The sequence below is a fragment of the Crocodylus siamensis genome, chromosome 3 (genome assembly GCF_052110815.1).
Source record: "Crocodylus siamensis isolate JL-2025a chromosome 3, ASM5211081v1, whole genome shotgun sequence".
Classification (NCBI taxonomy): Eukaryota; Metazoa; Chordata; order Crocodylia; family Crocodylidae; genus Crocodylus; species Crocodylus siamensis.
The window spans coordinates 65,306,294-65,330,676 of NC_143397.1; the positions used below are offsets into that span (position 1 = coordinate 65,306,294).

At 38.8% G+C, this 24,383-nt stretch overlaps 1 protein-coding gene across 8 annotated transcripts in view; it reads left to right on the top strand.

The window, feature by feature from the left end:
- The window catches only part of DMXL1 (Dmx like 1), a 136,774-nt gene that overhangs the window by 56,423 nt on the left and 55,968 nt on the right, over window positions 1-24,383 (top strand). For all 8 annotated transcript variants that reach the window (XM_090038425.1, XM_090038426.1, XM_090038428.1 and 5 more), the window contains exons 12-23: window positions 34-718; window positions 1,343-1,464; window positions 2,064-2,153; window positions 2,440-2,542; window positions 4,818-4,934; window positions 6,217-6,447; window positions 7,810-9,498; window positions 10,488-10,598; window positions 14,969-15,138; window positions 18,326-18,423; window positions 20,827-20,992; window positions 21,769-22,021. In XM_090038425.1, the coding sequence (XP_089894551.1) occupies window positions 34-718; window positions 1,343-1,464; window positions 2,064-2,153; window positions 2,440-2,542; window positions 4,818-4,934; window positions 6,217-6,447; window positions 7,810-9,498; window positions 10,488-10,598; window positions 14,969-15,138; window positions 18,326-18,423; window positions 20,827-20,992; window positions 21,769-22,021 (3,835 nt within the window). The remainder of the gene's footprint in view (window positions 1-33; window positions 719-1,342; window positions 1,465-2,063; window positions 2,154-2,439; window positions 2,543-4,817; window positions 4,935-6,216; window positions 6,448-7,809; window positions 9,499-10,487; window positions 10,599-14,968; window positions 15,139-18,325; window positions 18,424-20,826; window positions 20,993-21,768; window positions 22,022-24,383) is intronic.

The following is a 24,383-nucleotide window of genomic DNA, read 5'->3' on the forward strand; positions in this document are numbered from 1 at the left end:
TTTATTTTCTCCTCCCCCCCGCTTTAACTCTAGGTATCCTTTGTTTCAAGAATTCCAGTAGCTTTTCCAACAGGTGATGCAAATTCTCTTTGCAGAAGTATAGTGATGTATGCTTGTACCAAGAACGTTGACTTGGCTATTCAACAAGGCAAACAAAAGCCACCTGGCCTTGCACGCTCCTCATCTATGCTTATCTCTTCTGGCCACAGTAAATCGACCAACAGTTTAAAATTAAGTATCTTCACTCCTAATGTTATGATGATTTCCAAACATGCAGATGGTTCTTTGAATCAATGGCTAGTCAGTTTTGCGGAGGAATCTGCTTTTTCAACTGTGTTGAGTATTTCGCATAAATCCCGATATTGTGGTCACCGTTTTCATCTAAATGACTTGGCTTGTCATTCAGTACTACCATTGCTGCTTACAACCTCACATCATAATGCTTTAAGGACACCAGATGTCGATGGTACCAAACAGACAAGTGACTCTTTAAATTCTGGCGAGTCTCATTTAAGACCTCAAAATACAGGAACTGCAAGTGTAACGTCCCAAGATCCCAATGCCATTTACAGTGAGCTTATTCTTTGGAGGGTTGATCCAGTTGGGCCTTTATCCTTTTCTGGTGGAGTTTCTGAACTTGCACGAATAAACTCTCTTCATGTTTCGGCGTTTTCGAATGTGGCGTGGCTGCCTACCCTTATACCCAGTAACTGTTTAGGTGAGTGTTCCATCTTACTTTTTGTAGTGTGTTAAAGTTGTTGGAGTTAAAAGTAGTATGGACAAAAAATAAACTAGTATGAAGAATTTAGGATGTTGAATTATTGATCTGATGGTTTCTAGAGTGTTGGTTTTCTCAAAAGTAAGTTCAAATACAATACAAATATGTGCAAGTCACTAGATGTTTGTATGATATTTACTTTGGTATTTTTGAGAAAAATATTATATTCTGCTTTCCCCTTTTTTCTGGTGCCATGTATACTTTTAGTGTTATTGGCTGGTAAGGACAAGGTCACTTCTCTTCGTCTACAAACGTACAAGCTAAATTATGTAAAATAAGCATATAGTGTAGTTCTTGGTCAGAGAAGAGGGTGGAGTTTAAAACAATATGAACAAGGAGGGCTGTGTGTAGGGGGAATCTTGTTTTCTTTTGTTCTCTTTATTTTTAGTAAAACTAAGTTTGGTGTCAAAACTGTCTGGTTCTTTCATGTACATGCAAGTAAAATCACCTGAAATAAAGTTTTGTTCTCCTTTAGTATTAAATAATCTTGTTTCACTAAAAAGTGGGAGGGCTGATGTTCATTCAGCTAAATTTTGCGTTGATTGCTAATTCACATTTTTTCAGGGGCCTACTGCAATTCTCCGAGTGCTTGCTTTGTGGCAAGTGATGGACAGCACTTAAGATTATATCAAGCTATAATAGATGCTAAGAAACTTCTTTGTGAGCTCTCCAATCCTGAAATTTCTGTAAGTGTAAAAATATTTATTTATTTATTTGGAGTAAACATGTAAACTGTGCTGCTTTAGGTGGAAAATCAATAAAATGCTCCTTTTGCAATCACGTTACTACCTGGAACACAAACATCAGATTAGACTTACAAGTTTTGATCATTTTTCTTTAATAAATATGTTGCGGTGATTGGCAAAAGTGGGAATATTAACCCTTGTGGCCTCACTAAATTGCAACCTAAACTCGGTACTGAAAAGTATGTATGTGGCTGCTCTTAACTGGTCTGTGTGCATTGTAATACAATTTTCAAGTCAAGGTGCCAAGTACCTTATTACCATCATAAAAATAGGCAGCCAATTTGCATCTTTTTTGTGATCCATATCCTACAGAGGGACTATTTAAAATAAATAAATAAATTCACCCAGTTTATATCAGAGTTTCCATAGAACATACATTAAGCTTTGATTTAATAAACTAAATTATTAACCCTGACTATGAAGAAATTAAATGTAAGCAATAAAACTGTTATGGCAAAATGTAAATTTGTTGAATATTTGTAATTTTTGTTAATTTTACTGTTGACTTCAGTATTACTTGTATTACTATTTTTCTACAGAAATATGTTGGTGAAGTTTTTAACATCATAAGTCAACAATCTACTGCTAGGCCTGGATGCATTGTAGAGTTGGATGCCATTACAGAACTTGTAAGAGACTTTTCTGTATTCACTGTGCATCACATGTGCAATTTTCTTCACCTGTTGATGAAATCCTCAAAGATTAATTCTTACAAATGTTTATTTCACACTATCCTCTTGACCTAGTTTTTGCTGACGATCAGAAAGAACCTGGATATTATATATATTAGAAAATGTTGCTGTATCTGAAAACTTTTTGAAATGTAATGTAGGAATAACTCCTGTGATGAGAGATTTGAATCTTATCTCAATCATATTTTACAGCATTCAGCTCTTTAATTCATCTTTTATTTAGCGTGGCAGAAGAACACAACTTCTTCACGTTTTTCACGAGGACTTCATTTTGAATAACCGGGAGGAGAAAATGTCTGGAAAGAAGAATGATTTATCAGAGTCTGGTAAATCAGCATTACATATCTAATACAGTAAATGGTGAAGAAGGAATTGGATATACTAACTTGTATGAGAATTGGGGCTTATTGCACATCTTTTCTGTGGCAAAAATTATACATATATTTTACTAGACTATAAGATTAACATATTGAGATGAAATAACAGGTAAACAAATTATTTTCCTCTTCCTTGATAAAGTAACATTTCCCAAGTGCTGAGACAGAACAACATTGTGTCCAATACCCATCAGATGCATTAAGAAATGTACTGAACTACTGATGGCATTAGAGCAGAGAAAGGTACTTGCTGAAATAATTTGTTTATAAGGTAAGACCCATGCCATAGGATCTGAGAGAGAGAAATTTTAACATCATGGTTCACTATGGTGGTCTAAAAGTCCACATAAGTATTTAGCCACTATTTTCAAAAGTTGGCAGAAGACATTATGGAAAAATGTCACTCCCTTCAAATTACATAACCGTTCCTTTTGAGCTGTACAGTAAGTCAGAGACTTCCTGTATGGTATAAAATGATTAAATACAATTTTAGTTACTGTATGCTCCTTTAGTGATGGGTCTAGTAAGAGGTTCCATGTGTGAAGATATTTCTAAATCCACAGAACTGGCTTTAGTAACAAAAAAAGAAATTATAAGTGTGAACCACTTCTATACTTCATAACCTGCCAGTAACTTGTTAAATATAGCAGATTTTATCCAGGGTACATTTTTTTTCTTTAATTAAACATACAGTTGTCTTCCATAATTATCGTCCCGGGTATGATCATAAACTGCATCCGATCGAGGGCCTGGTAGCAATGTGGTGGGGCCTGCTTGTGGCAGGTAGCGCCTATAAAACACCACAGTATTGCAGCCCCCAAAGTAATGTGAATATAAGGTGCCTTGAACACTAGCCCCCACTGCCTTGTGAGTATTTGGTTGGAAAAAAGCTAAAGGACATCACCTTGAAAGAAACATGCTCTTGCTGACGTGCTAGGCAGTCAGCAGCAGTACTTACCTGTTTCTCTCTGGCAGAAGCTGCAACTATTGAGGTGCTGATGTCTGGATTTAATCTGGCCTATTGATTCTATCAGGGTGGATTTGATTTTAAATCAGAATTGATTTAAACTACAATTTAATCACTGGTCAGGAAGCCTCGATTTATTCATTGTTTTCAACAAAAAGTACATTCTTGTTTGATATAGGGCTGATGCGTATGTAGTCAGGTATGTTATCTCTGGAGACAAATCCACAGGTTGAGAACTGAAAATAAGTATTACAGAGATGCTTAATGGGATCGTGTAGACTGAGCACTAAGTCCCATTGAGTAGAGTGGTTTTCTTTACTCTTTGCTAATCTATAGAGGAGCCTCTGGGAACCCAATAAACTTGGGCCCCTAATATAGTCTATGGCCTATTGTGACTTATTTCTATTTTTTTTCTGAAGTGTTACATGAATGTGTTGTCTCAAACAGTATATAATTAGAAATTATAATGCCTATTCCATGATGAGATCTTTGAGCTTTAACATACTTTAAATTAAAACTATCTTTCTATAAGTTTTTTTAAAAAGCATCTTACATTTTTTTTAAATCGATTAATTTTTCTTTTTAATATTTTATTTATCTTTAAATTGTTTATTTTTATCCACCCTGGATTCTGTTTCAGTGGTCTGAAGAGGAGGGATGGTAGGTCTTGGACAGCTCCACTCCTCCATACTTTTGCCTAAGTATATACATCAAAGTTCTTGGTGTGATGGTTGCAGGACTCCATATAAGCATGTCCTTTTAGGTGAACATCATGATCCAGGGGGTTGACAGCTGCCTACTATTACTAACTCTCAATGTTAAACTTTTTAGAAAGCAAATAAATAGGCCCACAAGCTTTTCTTTCTTTGTTTGTTTTTTATTTTGATCCTCTGGTACAGTTATTTTCAGTTAATGGACCATGAAGGTATTGCAGGTAGACCAGAGAGGCAGATGCAGGGGGCTGGAGGTTCATTTAAGTGCCAGGCAGCATTGTGCTGAGAATTGCGCTGCTTACGTACATGCTACTTCCCAAATGAGGAGTAACAGGAGCTTTTTAAGTGTGATGCTGTTGGTGCTGCTGACAAGCAAGGCTTAATTGCTTGATGCTGCACCTAGTGTTTCCACTCAGGAGCTAAAGTGTAATTGGGTGTCCTCAGCATGGAATGTCTTCAGGACCATCAGGATAATAGGCTGTTAGAGAGAGGCTTGCTGTGGGCAAAGATTGTATTAAAATCTTGACATTTTAATTTCTAACAGGAAACTTGCAAAATGGATTCTCAGAAAAATTTTACTTAATAGTAATTGAATATACTCAAAACTGCTCATTATTACACATGTGGAACTTACACTTGAAGTCCATTCCAGTGTCAGTCGGTAGGTTATTCTATGTTTTAACATAAAATTGAGTTTAAAAATGTTGATTATTTGCAAGTATACGTGTAATCCATTCTATTTTTTAGTTGTATTTTTATTTTTAAAGTATCTTGAGTTGATATTAAGGGAAATACGTTACAGGTCCAAGAACAGCATTAATTATGTCCAGTTTATGTGCTCATGTTACAATTATTTTGTGTTCTGGAGTTTTTTAGGCTTAGTCTAGCCCAAACTATGTATTTTTGAGTGGTTTCTAAAGAAGAAGAAAATCCATGCACCTGTTTTTAAATTCATGGTAACAGGTGGAAATTAAGTTTGTTTTTTGCTTTTCAATTTAAAAAAAAATGCAGAGCAAAAGCTGTTCAAGCTTACCCTCTAATTAGTGACAGAAGTCTCTTCTGGTTTGAAGAAAAACAGTATGAAAATATAAAACCTTTAAGAACCTGTGTACTTTAGAGTGTGTGTTTTAATACTTCAGAATGGGTGAAGCTTGAAAGAAGGTCTCTCTGCCTCCTATTAAACTGGGAGTAGTGTTGAACACTTCCATCTGTGCAGTCAGACTAGGTCAGTAATACTGGTGGTGGGTAGAGGTAAGATTTCTTCAGCTGGGTGGGTGCTGACAATGCAGTTTGATATCCCAACCAGTGCTATATATATTGGCAAACGTAATAGAAAAAAACAACAACATTCAAACCATAGCAGTGTTGCATGGCAAAAGAGTTGTCAATATATTTCTTTCTCACTTGTTGTCATGTGTCCTGTTGCCAAGTCTTTTATTTAAGAGAGTGCTTCATTCTGCTGAGCAGGAATCAGGAGAATAAATTCAGTGGATCTGTATCCACTGATTCCTTCCTGTGAAACCCTTAGCCTTAATTTTTGCAGAAGGGATATAATAAAAGCACAACGCCTTTTCAGGCAACATTACTATTGTATTTTAATACAAAAAACTAAAGTTATCCTAAACTTTCTTTCCATTTTGATTAATGAATTGAAGTGTTAACTTATGAGAGAGCCAACATATGTATATGTATTCACACTCTTGGATACTTAAGCATAGAAAAGTAGGGTTGGAAGGGATTTTAGGAGGTCACTTAATCCAGCCCCTTGCTCAAGATAGGATCATCCTCGACTAAACCATCCTAGGCAAGTCTTGTCTACATACAGGCATATATGTGTGAATTTAACAAATGCCTTTGATTAGAGGTGTGCTTGGGTTTTGTCAAAAGTTGTTTATAATTAAAGATATAAAGACTTAGTTTTTAATTAATGCATTTTTCTTTAGTTGAGAAGAGAGCCTCCAAAAGAGAGCCTGAAACAACAACGCATCAAGAAGACCTGCATTCCTCACCTACAGATCCAGAAAAGGTCCAGTCTCCCTTCACACAAAAATATCAGGCCTGTAAAGCAAACCTTCAGAGCACCAGTCGCCTTACTCTCTCTTCAAAAATGGTTTATAGTCAAGAGTTGGGTTTACCAGAAGGAGTGGAGATAATAAGTGTTAAGCCATCAGCAGGTGTGTAAACTAAAATAAGAGGTAAAACTAGTCTGTTTCTGGGGTTGTTGTTAGAACTTTAAACAGAGATAAATTAATAGTGCGGTAGTTTGCCTAAGCAAGTGTATATACCTTCCAAATCTGATTTTATATTAAATTAAGTAGTCACTTTTTAAAAATTGTGTTATATTCATGCAACAGAACCCTTACAGAAGCTAATCAATGATAAATGTTTCTTTAGATTAAAAAAGTTGAGAACTACTAGACTCAAGGCACCCCTTGTTAGACTCAGGGTGCCCTTCGTTAGATTTAAGGCATCCCTCAGAAAATGTCAGCTCTTAGTTTTCACTTGTTTCACTACATAAAAGTACTAGAACTTTTTTTTTTGCAAAGAACTCAGAAAGACCACAACAGATCATAAGGTTTTTGACACTTGATTCCTATTTGAAATCTCTGGGTTTATCTTGTGAATCATGTGTAGGTGTCTGCACACCTAGTAGTGCTAATACTCTGTGGCACCCCATAGTATCACGGTAGGAAATCACTGCTTTAGAACAAGGTTTTATGTTTTTCAGTGTGAAAGACATTATAGCATTGGCTGTATTACTAATAATGAATGTAGTGTTAAATATAAATGCAAAAATAATATGTAAATACTATTAATACGCATTTATTGCCCATGAATTGCATTTATGCTTTTAATACCAAAACATTTGTTCTGAGCTAGCTTAGTGTATGAATTTCAGCGTGAATAGTGTAGGTCTCATAGCTGTCTGCCTCTGTGTATTTTCATAAGACACCAAACATATTCAGAGATACAGTAGAAGCTACAGCATTTCTGAAAGAATTTCTCTGGTGGCATTTGGAAAAATGTCTGGTAAAAGATGGCTATAGATTTATGAACAATATAACAAAATTAATTTTTGTAAATCTGTTGCAGCTTGTACTATGCAACTTAACTGATATATGAAACATGCTTAGTGTGTTTCAACTTCTAACACTGCTGATGTTGATTATTTTTAAGTTTATTACACAATTCAGCCATGAGCCCCCAGGTGCTGATTATTTGATGCTGATTTTTTATCCTTGATGTGGATTGAGTGCAATTAAGATTATGCCAAATCTCTGTATCATGGATTTAAAACAAAATGGTTGTCTCTACCTTTCTCAAAATGTCAGTATAAATCTGTGTTCTGCTAGTTCATTTACCTCTTTTTGGCATCCCTATGACTATTCTTTGCCAAAAAAAAATTACAAATTACAATGTATTTGTTTAACATGATTTCCTTTAAGAAAATTTGTATCAATATTTATACATAACTTGATGCATAATTGTATGATTGCTTATTGAACCTCTCTTTATTTATTTTTTTTTTATTTTAGGACACTTGAGTTCATCTTCCATATATCCAGTTTGTCGTGCCCCTTATCTACTAGCAACTTTATGCTCTGATGGCAAAGTTAGGTTCTGGAGATGTAGAGTGACGGATTCAGTAGCTTCTTCCATGCCAGAATATAGCAATGTTATATATATGTGGGAAGAATGGCCATTACTTATCGAGGATGGCTTTCTTAGTAGTAGTGCTGTTAACGTTCCAGGAAAACCAATTGAAGTTAGCTGTGCACACACAAATAGATTAGCTGTTGCATACAAGCAGGTAGTCCCTAAAAATAGTCGCTTTTCCCAAGACTTCATGATTGATGTTAGTATTTTTGAATGTGAATCTACAGGAGGCTCATGTTGGATTCTAGAACAGACTCTTCATTTAGATGAAATAGGCACAACATTAGATTCTGCTATAAGTATTGACAGCAATTTAATGGAGTATAATAAACAGGAAGTTTGTTTATCTGGTAATGGGAAAATTCCGTCAAGCACAAAGCACTTGGTTCACTTAGACTGGATGTCTAGAGAAGATGGTTCGCATATCCTAACAGTAGGAATTGGATCAAAGCTTTATATGTTTGGTCAGCTGGCTGGAAAGATGCAAGAACAAAATGGTGTGGAGAGTGTCGCTTTGCCACTATGGGAAACTGCAAAAGTTACACCCCTTTCTAGGTTTGTGTTGTTACGATGTGTGGACTTAATTTCTTCAGTAGAAGGATCACCTCCTTGTCCAATTTCTTTGTCTTGGGTTCGTGATGGCATTCTTGTAGTTGGGATGGATTGTGAAATGCATGTTTATTCTCAGTGGCAGCCTCCTTCAAAACAAGAGACAGCTGCTACAGACTCTTACCGTGGAAGCACACCATCTATAACTAGCTTAATGAAACAAAGCCAGTCAGCTGGTTCTGGCCTTCATCCACCAAAGCGAACCTTAACCAGATCCATGACCAGCCTTGCACAGAAGCTTAGTGGAAAGAGAACAATATTTGATATCCCTGTGGATATGGAAGATTCTGGACTTTTTGAAGCAGCACATGCATTATGTCCCACTTTACCTCAATACCACCCTTTTCAGCTTTTGGAGCTCATGGATCTTGGTAAAGTGCGAAGAGCAAAGGCTATCCTATCCCATTTGGTTAAATGCATTGCTGGGGAAGTTGTTGCTGTAAATGAATCTGAATCTAATCATGATCGGCGACTTAGATCTCTCACAATCAGTGCTAGTGGAAGCACTGCTAGAGATCCCAAGACATTCAACAAAACAGAAAATACAGATTACACAGAAATAGATTCTGTTCCACCACTCCCTTTGTATGCACTGCTTGCTGCAGATGATGACTGTTCCCATTCCTGTTCAGAAAAGTCCAATCATAAAAATAACTTAAGTAAACAAAATGATGTACCAGATGACAATTATGAAGATCTTTTTCAGAGCTCCAGTTTAAGTACAGATAATCTCACCATGTTTGAGGCAGATGAAGATAATACAAAACCAAAGGTCATTGATCTTTCTCAGTATGGCCCAACATACTTTGGACTGGAACATGCCCAAGTTCTTTCTCGCCACTTGCTTCATTCAAGCTTACCAGGTCTCACTAGGATGGAGCAGATGTCATTGATGGCATTGGCAGATACAATTGCCACTACTAGTACTGATATAGGAGAAAGCAGAGATAGAAATCAGGGTAAGCTCTATTTCTACCAAATGGTCAAAAATATTTTTAGATTTCACAAGCTTTTTAATATTTTTTTTTTTTGTATTATTTTTGAAGTATCTTCCTAATGTATTAAATATATTCTGTTCAACTTTTATGAACTGGGGAAACAGATTTTGCCATTTATTATTTAAACTTTTTAAATATCAGATGTCTTAATAAAATCTTATTTTTGAAATTACCAGTTAATGAAATTTGGAAGTATTTTAATTGCCCAGTAGTATCATGACCCATAGATGGGCTCTGTGAGGGGCCAATGAATCTTGCCCTGCTTTGGATTTGAAGTCTTTGCAAACATGACTATCTAGACCTGCTGTTAAAGCAGTTTACCATGCTCTTGTTGGAAAGTTCTAGGATATGTTTCTGGAGTGCCAAATTATTTTTGCAGTTTTAATTTAATGAGCTTATTAGGAGCTTTTAGGCTCTTGTATGGTTTTTAGTTTGATTGTACATCTGATTTTTAGGGCCCCTAAAGCTTTTGCAAGTGGATGATTTTGTCTAAGGAAATAATCAGAAGTGGTTCTCACTGAGGAGTTAACTCACACTGTCCTAAGAATGACCTCTCATTTTTCAAGGTGGTTTTGATTTGTGTGGCTCTTCTGCTCTTCCATCTCTGCCCCCTCTTCCCCCAACTCTCATACCCATTTGAACAGAAAGAAGGGTGGGTGTTGTTTTTTGTTTTTAATTGTTTACTGAAAGGATAGGGTCAAAAAGTCTTTTTAACTAGTAAATTTGTAGCAAACTAACTTGTTTGTGTGACCATATCATCCTCAGGGTTGCCTTTTCTTTCTTTTATACTATGGGGCTCTTAACCCTTCACTAACAGTTGAATGCATTCATGAGTTTAAAATGTGATGGTATACATGGAGACTGATTCAAGAGTATAAAAATTCTTTATTTTTTCACGGTTTTCATGTGTTTTCCAGTTAAAAAAAAAAAAAAATCTTTTCTATTTTCAGGTGGAGAAACACTTGATGAATGTGGTTTAAAATTCCTTTTAGCTGTTCGGCTTCACACGTTTTTGACCACCTCGCTTCCTCCTGTGCATAGAGCCCAGCTGCTTCACCAAGGTAATACAGTTTTCTTTTTTTTGGTTTTTAATCAAATGAATACCATCTGGCAGAACCACTCTGAAGGTGATCAGTGTCTGTTAGATGTAATGGTGCAGAACTGCCTGAGAAAATTGTTTTAAGTTATAAAATCTCATTGTACTATAAGCCATATCTGTGTCAATACTGAAATATAATTACAGCAAAAATTCTATTAACCGGCATCTTACAAGCCGGCGTGCTCTACTAACCGGCATGCCGGCTTGTAAGTTAAAGTGAAACCGGAAGTACCCACTCTAGCAATTCCAGTTTCTCTTAGCCCCCACGACCTGGGGGCAGAGCAGCCTGCACTGCCAAGCCCCCACGACCTGGGGGCAGAGCAGCCTGCACTGCCAAGCCCCCACGACCTGGGGGCAGAGCAGGCTGTGTGGGGCCTGCCTCCCTGTCCCGCAGGGCACCCAGAAGGGGCAGAAGGGCACCCCAGATGCGGCGGGAGAAGTGGTCACCGGGGCCACTCAATTAACCAGCATATTTTGTTATCCAGCACCCCCCATTCCCAGGGGGTGCCAGATAACAGAGCTTTTACTTTACCAGGAATAAAACTGTATGTGCTGTTTGATTGGAGTTAAAGCAATCATATGTGCAGCTTGGGGTTAAAGACAACATCTTGTGTAGTCCTTCTACTCTGAAAAAAATATTTTTAGTTTTACTTTGGATAAGAGACTAGGGTGGGAAAGAGAATTTTTCAGAAGTATCAAATTGTTTTAGGAACCCAGGTTACTTTTGAAAATGGGATTTAGTCTCTTAAGTCAAATACCTTTCAGAAATTGTCCATAATCAAGTTAGTGTATTTTTGTAGTTTCCAGCAGACTTCTGCTGAGGAGTGGTGTTGCAAAAACAATGTTGTCTTTTTTAATGATTCCTCCCTCTACTGTGCCTTAGTTGAGGAAAAGCAGCTACTTTAATTTCTGTGGCATTTTTACAAAAAAACACCTTTACAAAAAAGGTAGTACTTGTCATTACATTCATACTTATGGGACATTTAGTTGGTAATATCAAATTATAACAACAAAACTGGACAAGTGTAGCAGCATGCTTGCTAACTGAGTCACATCTCCCAAGTCAAAAGTACCTATCACAATAAGACTATTAAGGTACCACATAAAATGCATTTTCGAAATAGGTATTGTAAGAATTGACTTGTGATAATGATGGGTTGCCAGTTGTGTTGTAATTAAGTACTGAAGTATTTTTTTTGAGTATGTGAGCTTTTTTTGCATGTGTTCTGGGGGTTGGCGGGGGTGCTTTAATTAGGGTGGCTCTGAAAGCTGCTTTAACGTGTCTGCAGCATCCTGCATATCAGCATCCCCGTGCTTCTGAATGGCAGAAGGTACTTTAACTAAAAATGCTCATTGAATGAGCTTTAGTTAAAGTGCTCCGCTGCCAGTGATGCAGAGGCTGCTGGAGCACACTAATTAGCATGCTCCAGTAGACTTGATTAATCAAGCCTGCTCTGACATGCTGTAATTACAGCATGTCAGAGCAGCCTCCCTGTACATCTGCAGGTATGCAGTGGCTCCTAGGGCCACAACTCTCCCTGTGTCCACTTTTGAAGGCGGTTGTTACCTGCCCTTTTGGCTCTGAGATGCATTCCTTTCTCTAATAAGAGGGCAATTAGCTTGTTAGATTTTAGAGCAGGAGTGGGCAATTATTTCAGGTGGAGGGCTGCTTACTGAGCTTTGGCAAGCCATCAAGGGCTGAATGACAGTCAGCCAGAGGCATATAATATTAATTTTCTAAAAGTTTTAGGGGCCCCGTGGGCTGGATAGAATGGCCTGGCGGGCTGCATCCGCCCTATGAGCCGCATTTTGCCCACCTGTTTTGTCGCTTTTTATAGTTAGGATTGTTACAGGTTTTATTTGCCATTTGGTACTTTCTCATGAATTAGTACAGTAATAGTATTTATTTTCCTGATGACAACACAAGGGACAGTACTTCATTAGTCCCCCCACTTTGTGACTAAGCCATTATGGTTCATAAAAGAGTCACCACATTTCTGTGCCTGGAAAGAGGTCACGTAGCAGTGTAAAACTTTCTCAGGAAGGACTTGGAAGATGGGGGAGAAGAGCTTCCTTCTAGAACAGCTGTTGCATGCAGTCTTCAGCTGTGGCAGGCCCTTGAAAACTTCTCAGTTCTAGACCCCATGCATGTAGTTAATCACAGTGAGACCACTTAGCAGCAGCCACTCTCACTTTTGTTTCAAAATTGCCTCAAACAGCACTGCTTCATAAAACAGTCTTCATCTGCACCAAGAACTGTGAAAGAAATATCTCATATTCAGGTTTCAGTATCAAAATCTACACAAGCACTGGCTATTGTTTCTGAACTTCTGGACTATACTGCTACCAACCTCATTGAAATATTTTTCATTTGCTTTAGTATCAGGATGAAGGACCGAATCTATTTGATTTGGTTTAATGACACTGAGGCAGTGCACAGAGTCATCTGCCTGAGCTTGAAAGAGTGCTGTTCTTTCTCCTTGCTGAAAGGCTTGCAGCAGAACCTCTTACCTTGATGAATGTTTGCAGGAATCCTTTTAAAGAACTGTAAAATCAGCTATTAGACTTGATGGGAGAAAGTCATAGTGAGATATTCCCTGTGTTCTAGACAATATATCTCACCTGTAATCTCCTGAGCTAGGTCCCTAAGAAAACAAAGCCTATTGGGCTTAGTGTAACTCCGACTCATGCAAGTTAGTGCTGTTTCTCAGATTTGTTTATGTAATAGTGGTCACCAACTAGTGGATCATGATCCACCAGTAGATCTTGGAGCCTCTTGGAGTTAATCAGAGGCTGAGGTGGGGGGCTCAGTGCCCGCGTGTATGCACGTGCGTGCCCAGCCCAGCCCAGCAGGTCAGTCCATGGGGATGGCAGCAGTGGCACATGGTAGATCTTGGGTTGCTTTTAAATGCCAAAGGAGATCTCTTACTTAAAAAGGTTGGAGACCACTGGTCTGTAAGGTGCAACTGTACCTTGCCTTCTGCTCTAATAGAGAGAGAATAGTGGAAGTGAGCACTCTCTGGGACTATTTTATGCAGGAATCAACCTCATTTCAAGCAGTGTGGAAGCTTCCACTGAGCTAAAGGTCTTTTTAGACTTTTCGCTGTATGACATGTGTTGGACATTCCCTGAGAAAAAAAATGCAAAATTCTGGACACATTACAGCTCTTCCCAGCTGTCTATTTGCTGAACCTGTTCAGTGAATTACTTGAGCCTGTAAAAGCTATTTAGCATATTCCACTGGACACTGCAACAACATTTAAGGAAACTGATGGGTCATACTTTGAATTTAAGGTATATTTATCAGCCATTCTTTAATTGGGAATAATGTGTTAATTGCTATTGATCAGATATGCTCTGAGACACGATAAAGGTGTGCATAGACTTTTGTGAAGTTAGATCACGTAAAAAAGGTGTACCTAATCTAACTCCGTTCACCTATGTACGTACATTACGCTTAGATCTAATAGTTGATCTAAGTGCCAAACTGTACAGACATTCCCCAAAGGTTAAATCGGTCAAAAGATGGCCAGCCCAGTCTAACTTGGTTCCCCTGAGAGAAGCACTGTTAGATTGGGCACGGTTAGACCAATCTAACTGAAAGTCTGTATACGTTCAGAGGACAGTCCTGGGGCTGATTCCTCCCCCTAGCCCCTGCCTCCCCTGCAGTGCTGATCTTACCAGTGTTTACTGGTGCCCAATCGAAGTAAGTTGGGGTAGGGGGGAGGAGCAGGACAGGTTGGGGGATAGGGGTTGGTCTGCAGGAAAGGTTGTTTGTCGGGGAATGGGGGGCGGGGGTTGGCAGGATTTGTGGGCGTCCCCTCCCCTCCCTCCAGTTGGTAGCTATTTTTAACTCTCTGGCCCCCTGATCTACCCTTCCCTCCTGCCATCCTGATTTACTTAAGTCAGGCTCCCATCACTAGAGAACCCCTCTGAAACTGACACTGGGAACAGTTTGTATGCAAGATTGTGGGGGCGAGGGTTAGGGATGTCTTGGGGGAGGTGGGGGATGAAAGGATCAGAGCAACCCTCTGCTCCTGCCAACCGTCACCCCCCCTGCAATCCTTCCATGCCCCTAGCCCCTTCCTCTCCCCTCCCACCCCCAGTTCTGCTGAACTCTCCTGTATGCACCCTAATTGTATCCATTGACTTGCAAAGAACTACCTGGAGGAATTCAAAGTTCCTGTACTGCGATTTATGTGGTACCTGCTATCATTTCAACAGCCTGCTATTGCTATTGCTGCCTGGTTAAAAATCAGAATTAAACAAAGCATTTAACTGCATTTTGAACTTTCAGATAAAATGGATGTTTTATTTTGTATGAATATCTAGGTTTATCCACTAGTCACTTCGCCTGGGCATTTCATTCAGTAGCAGAAGAAGAACTACTGAATATGCTTCCTGCAATGCAGAAAGGAGATCCAACTTGGTCAGAACTCAGAGCCATGGGTGTAGGATGGTGGGTTCGAAATATCCATACATTGCGCAGATGCATAGAGAAGGTAAATGCAGCTGATTGAAGACCAGTTGGTTTAAGCTAAACCTACTTTGTTTAATTAAAAGTTCTGCAGATATTTTGTGATGTAGGGACCTTAAAGGTAAGGATTTTATGTTGAGGATGATACCAAAGGAGGACATATCTTGTCCCTTTCTATAGATCTTTTTTCACTGGGTCTTGAGATCAGGCTGCATCTTCAAATATATGTTTTAAAACTTGATTTATTTATTTTTAAGAGTGCTTGATTCTGCATAGTTTGGTAGGGAATACACAACACAAAGCATGCAAAATTTCGTAAATGATCAGTCAATATTTGGATACAACCTGTCGAGTAATTTTTAGCACAGGGGCTTCAACATTGCTTCAGCAATCTTAAATGTCATACATAGTCCATGTAAAGAAATTATGCATACTGAGGAGGGGTATAGTTTCACTCTGACAAACCTAGCAAAAATGAAGCAAACAGGCTACTGTACATCTTCCATGAAAACAGATTAATGAGGTTACCAAATGCTTACAGGATGCATTATTTAGAAGCTGTTGGTTTAATAAATTGTCACAGGGATTTAGAAGTGAGTTAGTCCTAATACGAAAATTGCAATTGCTCTTTTTCAAGATTTAAGGGCTTTTAATTCCTCTCCTTCTGCGATGACATAAAACATGCATAAAACATTCCAAAAAGAAGGCTGTGTCACAATTCACGTTTTCAGTCTTCCAAGGTTAAATTCAGCATACGTTTTCACTGCCCAATATTCAGGTTAAAGGAGCTTTTAGCATCTGTTACTGACTGATTGGGGCTAGGGAGAACTATTTATCTGACCTTCCTCTTCTCTGATTTGAGTCATTGCCCCCTTCTACCAGCTTCACGTGGCTTTTTAGAATTGAGTCAGGGCAGTTAGTTCTTGTCATTTCTAGCTAATAGTTATAGCAGCATAACTGAGATCCACATGTCTTCACTAAAGATGCTAAAATTCTGCAACATAAATAGTTATCAAATGGATGGGGAGGGTCAGATAGACAGTGCTATATTGCACCCTGCTGTTGCATACATTCAGTCGTTCTACTGTATCATGGGCTTCTGCTGACCAGCTGTAGGGGCCAGAAATAAGTAAATTATTTTAGTTTCTTATGTCAAGGGCTAAAAATAGACATCACCTTTGTGCTGCCATAATTTTTTTTTTCTGTTGGTGCAAAGCAAAAGAAAACAAACATCTCTGTTCTTTGTCATACCCTAACTGCCCGAATTCATGGCTCTGACAAAAGATGGTATTAATTTATGCTGCTATTTTGTGGTGGATGTCTTTTGCTTTTTTTTATGGCAGGATGTCTGTTTGCTTTATAGGCGTTCTATTTGAAGAGTGAGAGTAGGCATGTGTTCCTTGTGCTTCAAGGGCCCAATCCTGTGCACACCAGGAATTCTCCTGCAGGGGTATCCCTCGGTGTGCAGGATCAGGTCTTGAATTACCTGGAGGGGAGCTGGCCAAGGTTTCCCACTTAGTTTCATTGTTTCATAGTTGGTAGGGTCAGAAGGGACCTGAGCAGATCATCAAGTCCAACCTCCTGCCATGGCAGGAAAGAGTATTGGGGTCAAACGACCCCAGCAAGGTGTTCATCTAGCCTCCTCTTAAAGACCCCCAGGATAGGAGCCAGCACCACTTCTCTTGGAAGTTGGTTCCAGATCCTAGCCGCCCTGTTCGTGAAGTAGCGCCTCCTGATGTCTGGCTTGAATTTACCCTCTGCCAGCTTGTGACTGTTATTCCTAGTCACTCCTGGTAGTGCTTGGGGGAACAGGGACTCCTCTAATGCCTGCTGGTCCCCTCTGACTACTTTGTAACAGGCCACTAGAACCCCCTATAGTCTTGTAATAGTTTATGACTGTTCCACCACCTCATCCCTGCAGAACCCCACTGCCCACATCCCTCCAGGTCAAAAATGACCCATCCACCACCACTCTCTGGGTGCAGCCCTCCAGCCATCTGGCAACCTATTTGACCGTGTAGGTGTCGATGCCACAGTCCCCCAGTTTCTTAATGAGAACAGGGTGAGAGACAGTGTCGAAGGCCCTCCGAAAGTCTAGGAAGACTATGTCCACTGATACCACTGCATCTAAGGATCTGGTGACCTGGTCATAGAAGGCCACCAGGTTGGTCTGACAGGACCTGCCTCTAATGAACCCGTGTTGGTTGCCCCTAAGCGTAATCTCCCCTGCTGGCCCCTCGTGGATATGTGCCAGAATAATTCTCTCAAAAAGCTTGCCCAGGACTGAGGTAAGACTAACTGGCCTATAGTTTCCCGGGTCCTCCTTCCTCCCCTTTTTGAAGATGGGAACCACACTGAACCCTCTTCCAGTCCTCTGGCACCACACAAGTGCTCGTAAAGCTGTGCCAGGGGTCCCGCAATGACCTCAGCTAATTCTCTCAGTACTCTAGGGTGGAGATAGTCCGGACCAGCTGATTTTGAATACATTCAGTCCCTCCAGAATTTCCCTAACTAGTTCCTCACTAACCTTGGCCTAGGTGCGCCTCCCCTGGAGTTTAAGGGGGACCCAAAGGGGGTTGGCTGTTCTGGTCCCTGCTCAGGAAGGTAGAGGTAGGCCCAGGAATCCAGTATCAGGAAATTCCCTGGGCATGCATATTGCACTCAAGGTATGCCCCAAGTTTGTTGATACTTGATACTTAAATCTCAAGCCTGAGATTATTTTACACTCTTAGATGAAAGAGACATAACTCATACTTGTTTTGTGCAGTATGAGACTTGGTCCATTCATTTTCTGATTGGAACTTTTTCACACAAGTAATAGCACTGGGTTGTTGCCTTAAGTTGCAATTCAGTTTATTTTCTGATTTTAATTGATCAGTGCATCTTTTGAATTCAGGCTCTAGGCTTTAGCAAACCAAACCATTACGGATAAGCCAATTGAAATTGTGTTTCTATTAAATGTAAAAACTGCTAAGAATAACACTATATTTACTGTTTTACCTTGAAAAAGTGGAAAGGGATGTGTGAAAGTGACACTTTTTTTGTCAGTATAAACTGTTTAATAACCATAAGTAAACAAAAACTTTTTTTATCATGAAACAGTGAAATGGATACAAACTTGACTTGATTAGGGACTGTTTTAATTAATCATAAAGAAATTAAAAAATCCTTTTTCTTTGTGTTCAAAAGTTCAGCAGAAACTTTCTTCACAGGTAGCTAAAGCAGCCTTTCAGAGGAACAATGATCCACTTGATGCAGCCATTTTTTACCTTGCAATGAGAAAGAAGGCTGTGATTTGGGGATTATACAGGTAGGAGATGTTCAAGAAAACTACTCTTGGTAAAGTCTAAGTTCCATTAGTTACAAGTCTATATTGTCCTATCCTTTTTTTAATAAAGATAACATGTCTGCATCAATACTAAAACAACAAAAATGTCTCCTTTACTATTATGTTCCGTTGTTGTAATCACCATAACAAATTGTTCTTTACTACATCTTGACAAACAAGTTTAAATTTAGATGTTATTCAGGCTTGGTTTTAATTGTTTAAAGCGTTTCATGGATTTATATTCTATTGTGTTCCTATAATTCAAGAAAATTGTTCTCCAAACTTGATTTACAGCAGGATGCATATACCGAAGCATTCTGGTATTTAATAATGTTTGTACATTTTTAAAGTATCGAAATAGGTATATTTAAAGTATACGCAAGGCAAATGATTTTTTCCAAAACAGTGACTGTAATGCACATATGTACAGTTAGCTTCAATGGTTTTAGGATATATAGTAGTCCAGTTTTCTAAAACTGGATTCCATGTCTGAAGTCTTAAATTAGAAAACATAACTCTAAGGTAGCTCCTCTACACATGCAGGTAAAGGTGAAGTTGGATGTAATACAAGATCCTGCCATGCCGTATGTGCCGCCTCCCATGCCATGTGCATGGTAGGAGGCGCGACTGTGGGATTGCACATTACAGCTCATCGAGCCTGACTGCCAGTACTGGGGGAACCTAATCCTGGGCTCCCCATGCACTGGCAAGAATCAAGTTCCCATGGCTGGGAGTCCTCTCAGCTGGGAGACCACAGCTGCTGGTTCCACGAGTCTTGCAGCTGTGGTGCGCAAGTATATTGAGTCCTACCCCACTTCTGATTGGCTGAGGGACCTTGACAGTCCTACCCCTCATACAATCAGAGGCGTGAGGGTGTGCCACCATTCTCTTGCTGCAAAAATGCCATCCAGTGCTGCACTCACTGTCAAATCAGAGGGCAGCCTCCCTGAATTCAGTAGGTCCTTAGAGATGGTACTTCTCAGTGTAGCTGATCTAAGTTTAGGGTGACCACCTCTTCAAAATGAAAAGGGACACATACCCATCTCTTTTCCAACCCGCTCCCTGCCATGGCCAGATTGGGGGGGGCGGTGCAAATGTGGACTGCCTGCTGTGGGCTTGGAGCTCCCCATCCTGCTGCCTTAGCCCTAGGAGCCCCATGCTGGCCACATGCCCCCTTCCTGCCTGGCAGTAGTGGAAAGCACAACTCTGCATTGCTCACACTGCTGCCAGGAGGGCAGGGGGCACACAGCTGGCACAGGGCTCCCAAGGGGAAGGCAGCAGGGTAGGGAGCCTTGAACTTGCAGCAGGCAGCCCACATTTTCCTCTGCCCTGTGTAAAATTTGGGGGGCATGCCCACTGGTGCCCCATGGATGAGCATCCCGTGGCTCCATCCTACTCCCAGCCTCATGCACTTGGCTGGGCAGTACCCCCAGCCCCTGTGACGTGTAAAGCGGGGCTTGAGTCATCTAGCATTCCATCCATGCTGTCTGGAATAAAACAGATGTCTTCTAGAAAAAAAATATATTATCATTAAAATTACCTGTACCATAATGCATTTACAAGCTGGCCGACGCAGCCTTAATTCTGGCATTTTGAGTGCTTGACTTTTGCAAACTTAATGTCCTTTAAATACAGTTTTCTTTTTTTTGAATTGCATGTTAATTTTAAGAGCTCACGTGGGACAAATAAGCTTCTTTATTTTCATTGTCCAAATTTACCGTGGTAATTGAAAATGCTGGGCGGTCAGCATTATCCAGAACTATATCCAGGGTGCCTCTGTTTCTTGATGGAAAGAAGAATTTTTACTATTACCTGAGAGAGCCAAGTTTTTTAAATATACTCAGGTATTGTATATCAATCGTTGATATAATTCCTAAAATATAACATCAAGCTTAAGAGAGCATGAAATGCTTTCATTTTGGTGTTTAACAAGAATGTGAAGTACTGGTATTTTCCTTTTGAGAGATGTTGAATTCAGAGGTGTCATCAGAAGATGATACATTATCTCTGAAACTTCAATTTGAGAAATTTGGCTCTGATGAATGCTTAAAAATATGCTTATCTGCAAGTGTAAAACCTGCCAAACGTTTTCAGGTAACTATCAAATTACTAGTCTTGACTTTTCAAGGGGTACAGGCAAGGTCTTCACCTGTTCTGCTACTTGAAGGCTTAAAAACTTAAGATTCCTTTGCCAATAATATTCACCTCTTCAATTTAAAAATGGATCTTTGTGTTAGTACTTGATGTGCTTCCAAGAAATGTTTACTATCTAAAATCTTACATTCATATTTAGGCAATTGTATAAATTTAAATTTTGGGGCAGCTTTTGAATAAATATTAAACTAATAACGTGGTAATGTTTTTAATTCTTTTAAAATCTGGCAGGTCCCAAAAAGAAGCTAAGATGACAAAGTTTTTTGGAAACAATTTTACTGAAGATAGATGGCGTAAAGCAGCATTAAAGAATGCTTTTTCTTTGCTGGGCAAACAGCGTTTTGAACATTCTGCAGCATTTTTCTTGTTGGCTGGTCATTTAAAAGATGCAGTTGAGGTAACAAAAATAGCTGAGATTTTAGTGCATCACAATAGCGAAATGTCTTATGTTACTATATTGGGGATTATACTAAGCTAGGTATTTATTGAAACCTGAACTTGCATTTTACTTTATCTCTGATTTATCCCATGTTGTTGAATGTCTTATGTGCAACTTCTGTGATATTTGCACATCAGTTGAAAAATGCATTTAATAATTTTTTCTCAACTATTAGTGTTATAGAGGAAACAGAAGGATTGTTGAACCTGAAAGTGGGTGTCCTTTGGTAACTGGTGTAACTTGTCTCCCAAACGTAGAGACCCCTTCACAAGGAAAGCATTTATCTGGCCCTGATCTCGCAGTAGTTGGGAGTAAAACGTACTCAGTGTGAGGGTAATGAGGCTCATTTAGTACATCTTATTGCACACAGAAAAAGCTTTATGAAGTGTTACGTGTATGCTGACTAACTCAGAGGACCGGTGTTTTTATCAGAATTTTACTTCAAACTTAGTAATCACAAGAATTTGTTGCTCAATGTACTACATTTGTGATTTTGTCTCTAAATATTTGTTGAGTACATTTAATAATTCAAACCTGGCCTGTGGTGCTGATGACATTTTCTGGTGACATTTTCCTACCAGACTGTTAGCAAACTTAAAACTCAATTTTTGTTCAAATCCTATTTTACATCACTGTTTTACTTGTATGTCCTGTCAGTAACTATTTGTTTAAAGTGGCTTGTTTAACCAAAGAAGTATTCTTTTTTCCCCCTTTATTTTTCTTTTGTAAATTAGGTCTGCCTTGAAAAGCTGAATGATATTCAGCTGGCTCTTGTAATATCGAGGCTCTATGAATCAGAGTTTGAAGTATCCAGTACTTACAAATCTATACTACAGAAGAGGATTTTGGGAAGTTCATTTCATGGGAAAGAGAGTTCATCCAGCATACACAATGATCCCTTTCTACGAAGTATGGCTTATTGGATTTTGCAAGATTATAGGAGGGCTCTTGATACTCTGATTAAGCAGCCCATTGGAGATGATGGTGGTAAGTATCTAAATATCTTCTATCCAATTCATTTTAATTGGGTATTTGTGTTGTAAATTTAGACCTCATTTAATCCATTATAAAGATGAATTGTGCAATGCATATTTATTTTTCACCTTGGTAAAATTGGCCTTAGTAATATTTAAAAATATGTTTATAACCAGATTATAGTATAACTGTCAATAATAATTTTCATGAGCAGAAAAGGAGTGTGTTCTTAACCAGTTCGCTGTTTAAGAATGTCAACTTGTAGAACCAGTGTAAATGGAATAGCTTTGTAATAAAAATCCTAAAAATTAGTAAAGAGTCATCTTCAGCTGCTTTTTTTCCAACAGCAATCATAAGGTAAAAATGTAAATTAATATAGCCTTTTCATCCGAACCCAAGGACCATCATTTTGATGTTTTTAGTTCCTTCTCTTAGCCCCAGATATATAATGCTACTTAGTTTGTATAGTATAAGTAGTCTTTACTTGAGAGAGATCTTCCAGGGTGATTCACAGATTTGCAAATGTGTTGTGACATAAACACTCTCAAGAGCCTTTCTGAATACTTCATGCCAGTCTCTGAAGCCATCAAAACTAAATTCATATCTTTTAATTTTGAAGACTCTTTAAACCTACTGTGAGTCAAGAAAGATCAGTTGTAACACCAAGTTTTAAAACCTTTAGGAATTTCAGACATTATGCCCCTGAATTTCCTGTGATCTTGAGTTTTAACAAAAGCTTTTGAAATACTTCATGTCTGTAAACTTGCTATGCAAGTTAGACTCCTAAATACTTATAGTAGGTCTAGCCCAGAATTTTTACTTGAAAGGTCACTTTCCTAGTGGCAATTAATCCATTTTGTAAAGTGTTTCACAGTTGAATAACTATGACGCTATGAGCCAAGCTTTTACAAATGTAAAGTACTATTTTTGTGATCCTTTCCAATTCATTTCTAAATTGATGTAATGAATGAATGAATAACCTTAATGAGGAGTTGCCATTTGGTTGTAACTGTTTTTGGACAGGTTCTCATCTGTAATCTCAATATTAAACGATTCTGAGTTTGAATTTAAAAATTGACACCAATTATAATCAGTTTCTCATTTGACTCTTGATAGGCATCACTTTTTAATGCGGTAGGGCTGTGGTTATAATGCAACAGATTCTACTCTGGCTATCCCAAACCCTAAGGCTTCCATTTCTCCTCTTAGTTTTGCTTCTGAAGCATGTGCAGATCAGCCTGTACCTATGCTCCCAGCTTTCCAGTGATGCCTGTTGTTCATTTTTGGAACAATATCTCCCAAAATATTGATTGAACAGTCATTGGTGTCTTGAATTAGTAGTGCTACTTTCACATTAGACTGAAAACAGTAATTGTTACGCTGATCCACTTTCTTTTTTTTGTTCAGTATTGCTATAAACTTGCATATAAACATGATATATGAACATTTGCTTATAAATATTATGATTTAATAGCTGTATTATGTTATAAAATTGTGTTACTAAGAAGTTTTCCAATACACTTTTTTTGGAGCAGTCTTCCCAGGAGAGGAACAGCTAAGAAACCATAACATCTACCTTATGATTTCCACTGTCATCCATTTCAGAGCTTAAAAATTCTTAGTAAGGCGAACTAGAATGGTTAGTCGTTTATTTTCATTTTTCAGGAGATGTCATTTTGATAATGACACAGTGAAGGCAATAGCTTTACTTTCTATTGCAAAAAGTAAGACTTAGCATTCTAATTACTGTATCTGAACTGATGTAAAAGTAAGCAAAATTGAGCAATAGTCTCTCTAAACTGAGGGCATACCTCTGCTCCTATTGAGGTTATTAAAGTTCTACCATTTGTTGTAGTAATGAAACAGGTAGTGAATGGGATACTGTAGTCATCTAAAAGCAGCCTCTAGAATTAGATACTTTATATGCAAGGTGAAGGTGTGAATAGGGAGAAGCACCAAACTTTAAAATACCTGGACATGTTATATTACGCTGATTATTCAGACTTTTGATTACTGTATTTACTTGACTCCAAGATGACACTTTCTCCCCCATTTAAGTTGGGAGGGGGGAACCCCTTGTCCTGGACTCTAGTAAAAGGCATTGGGAAGGTGGGCAGCTGCTGCAGCTCTGTCCCCAAACTTGGGTTAGGGTTGGAACCACAGCTGCTGGTTTACCCCCCTTACCTTCTCCCCCCCACACGCACACACTTTTTACCCGTATAACACATTTATAAATTTTGTATGGCTAGAATCCAAGTATTGGGTTGTCATTCTAAATTCAGAGTCGTCTTGGATTCAGGTGTATATGGTGGGTTTGTATGCATGTTGGAGATGAACATTTTGAAACAGAATTTTTCTCCTTGTTGTGTTTTGA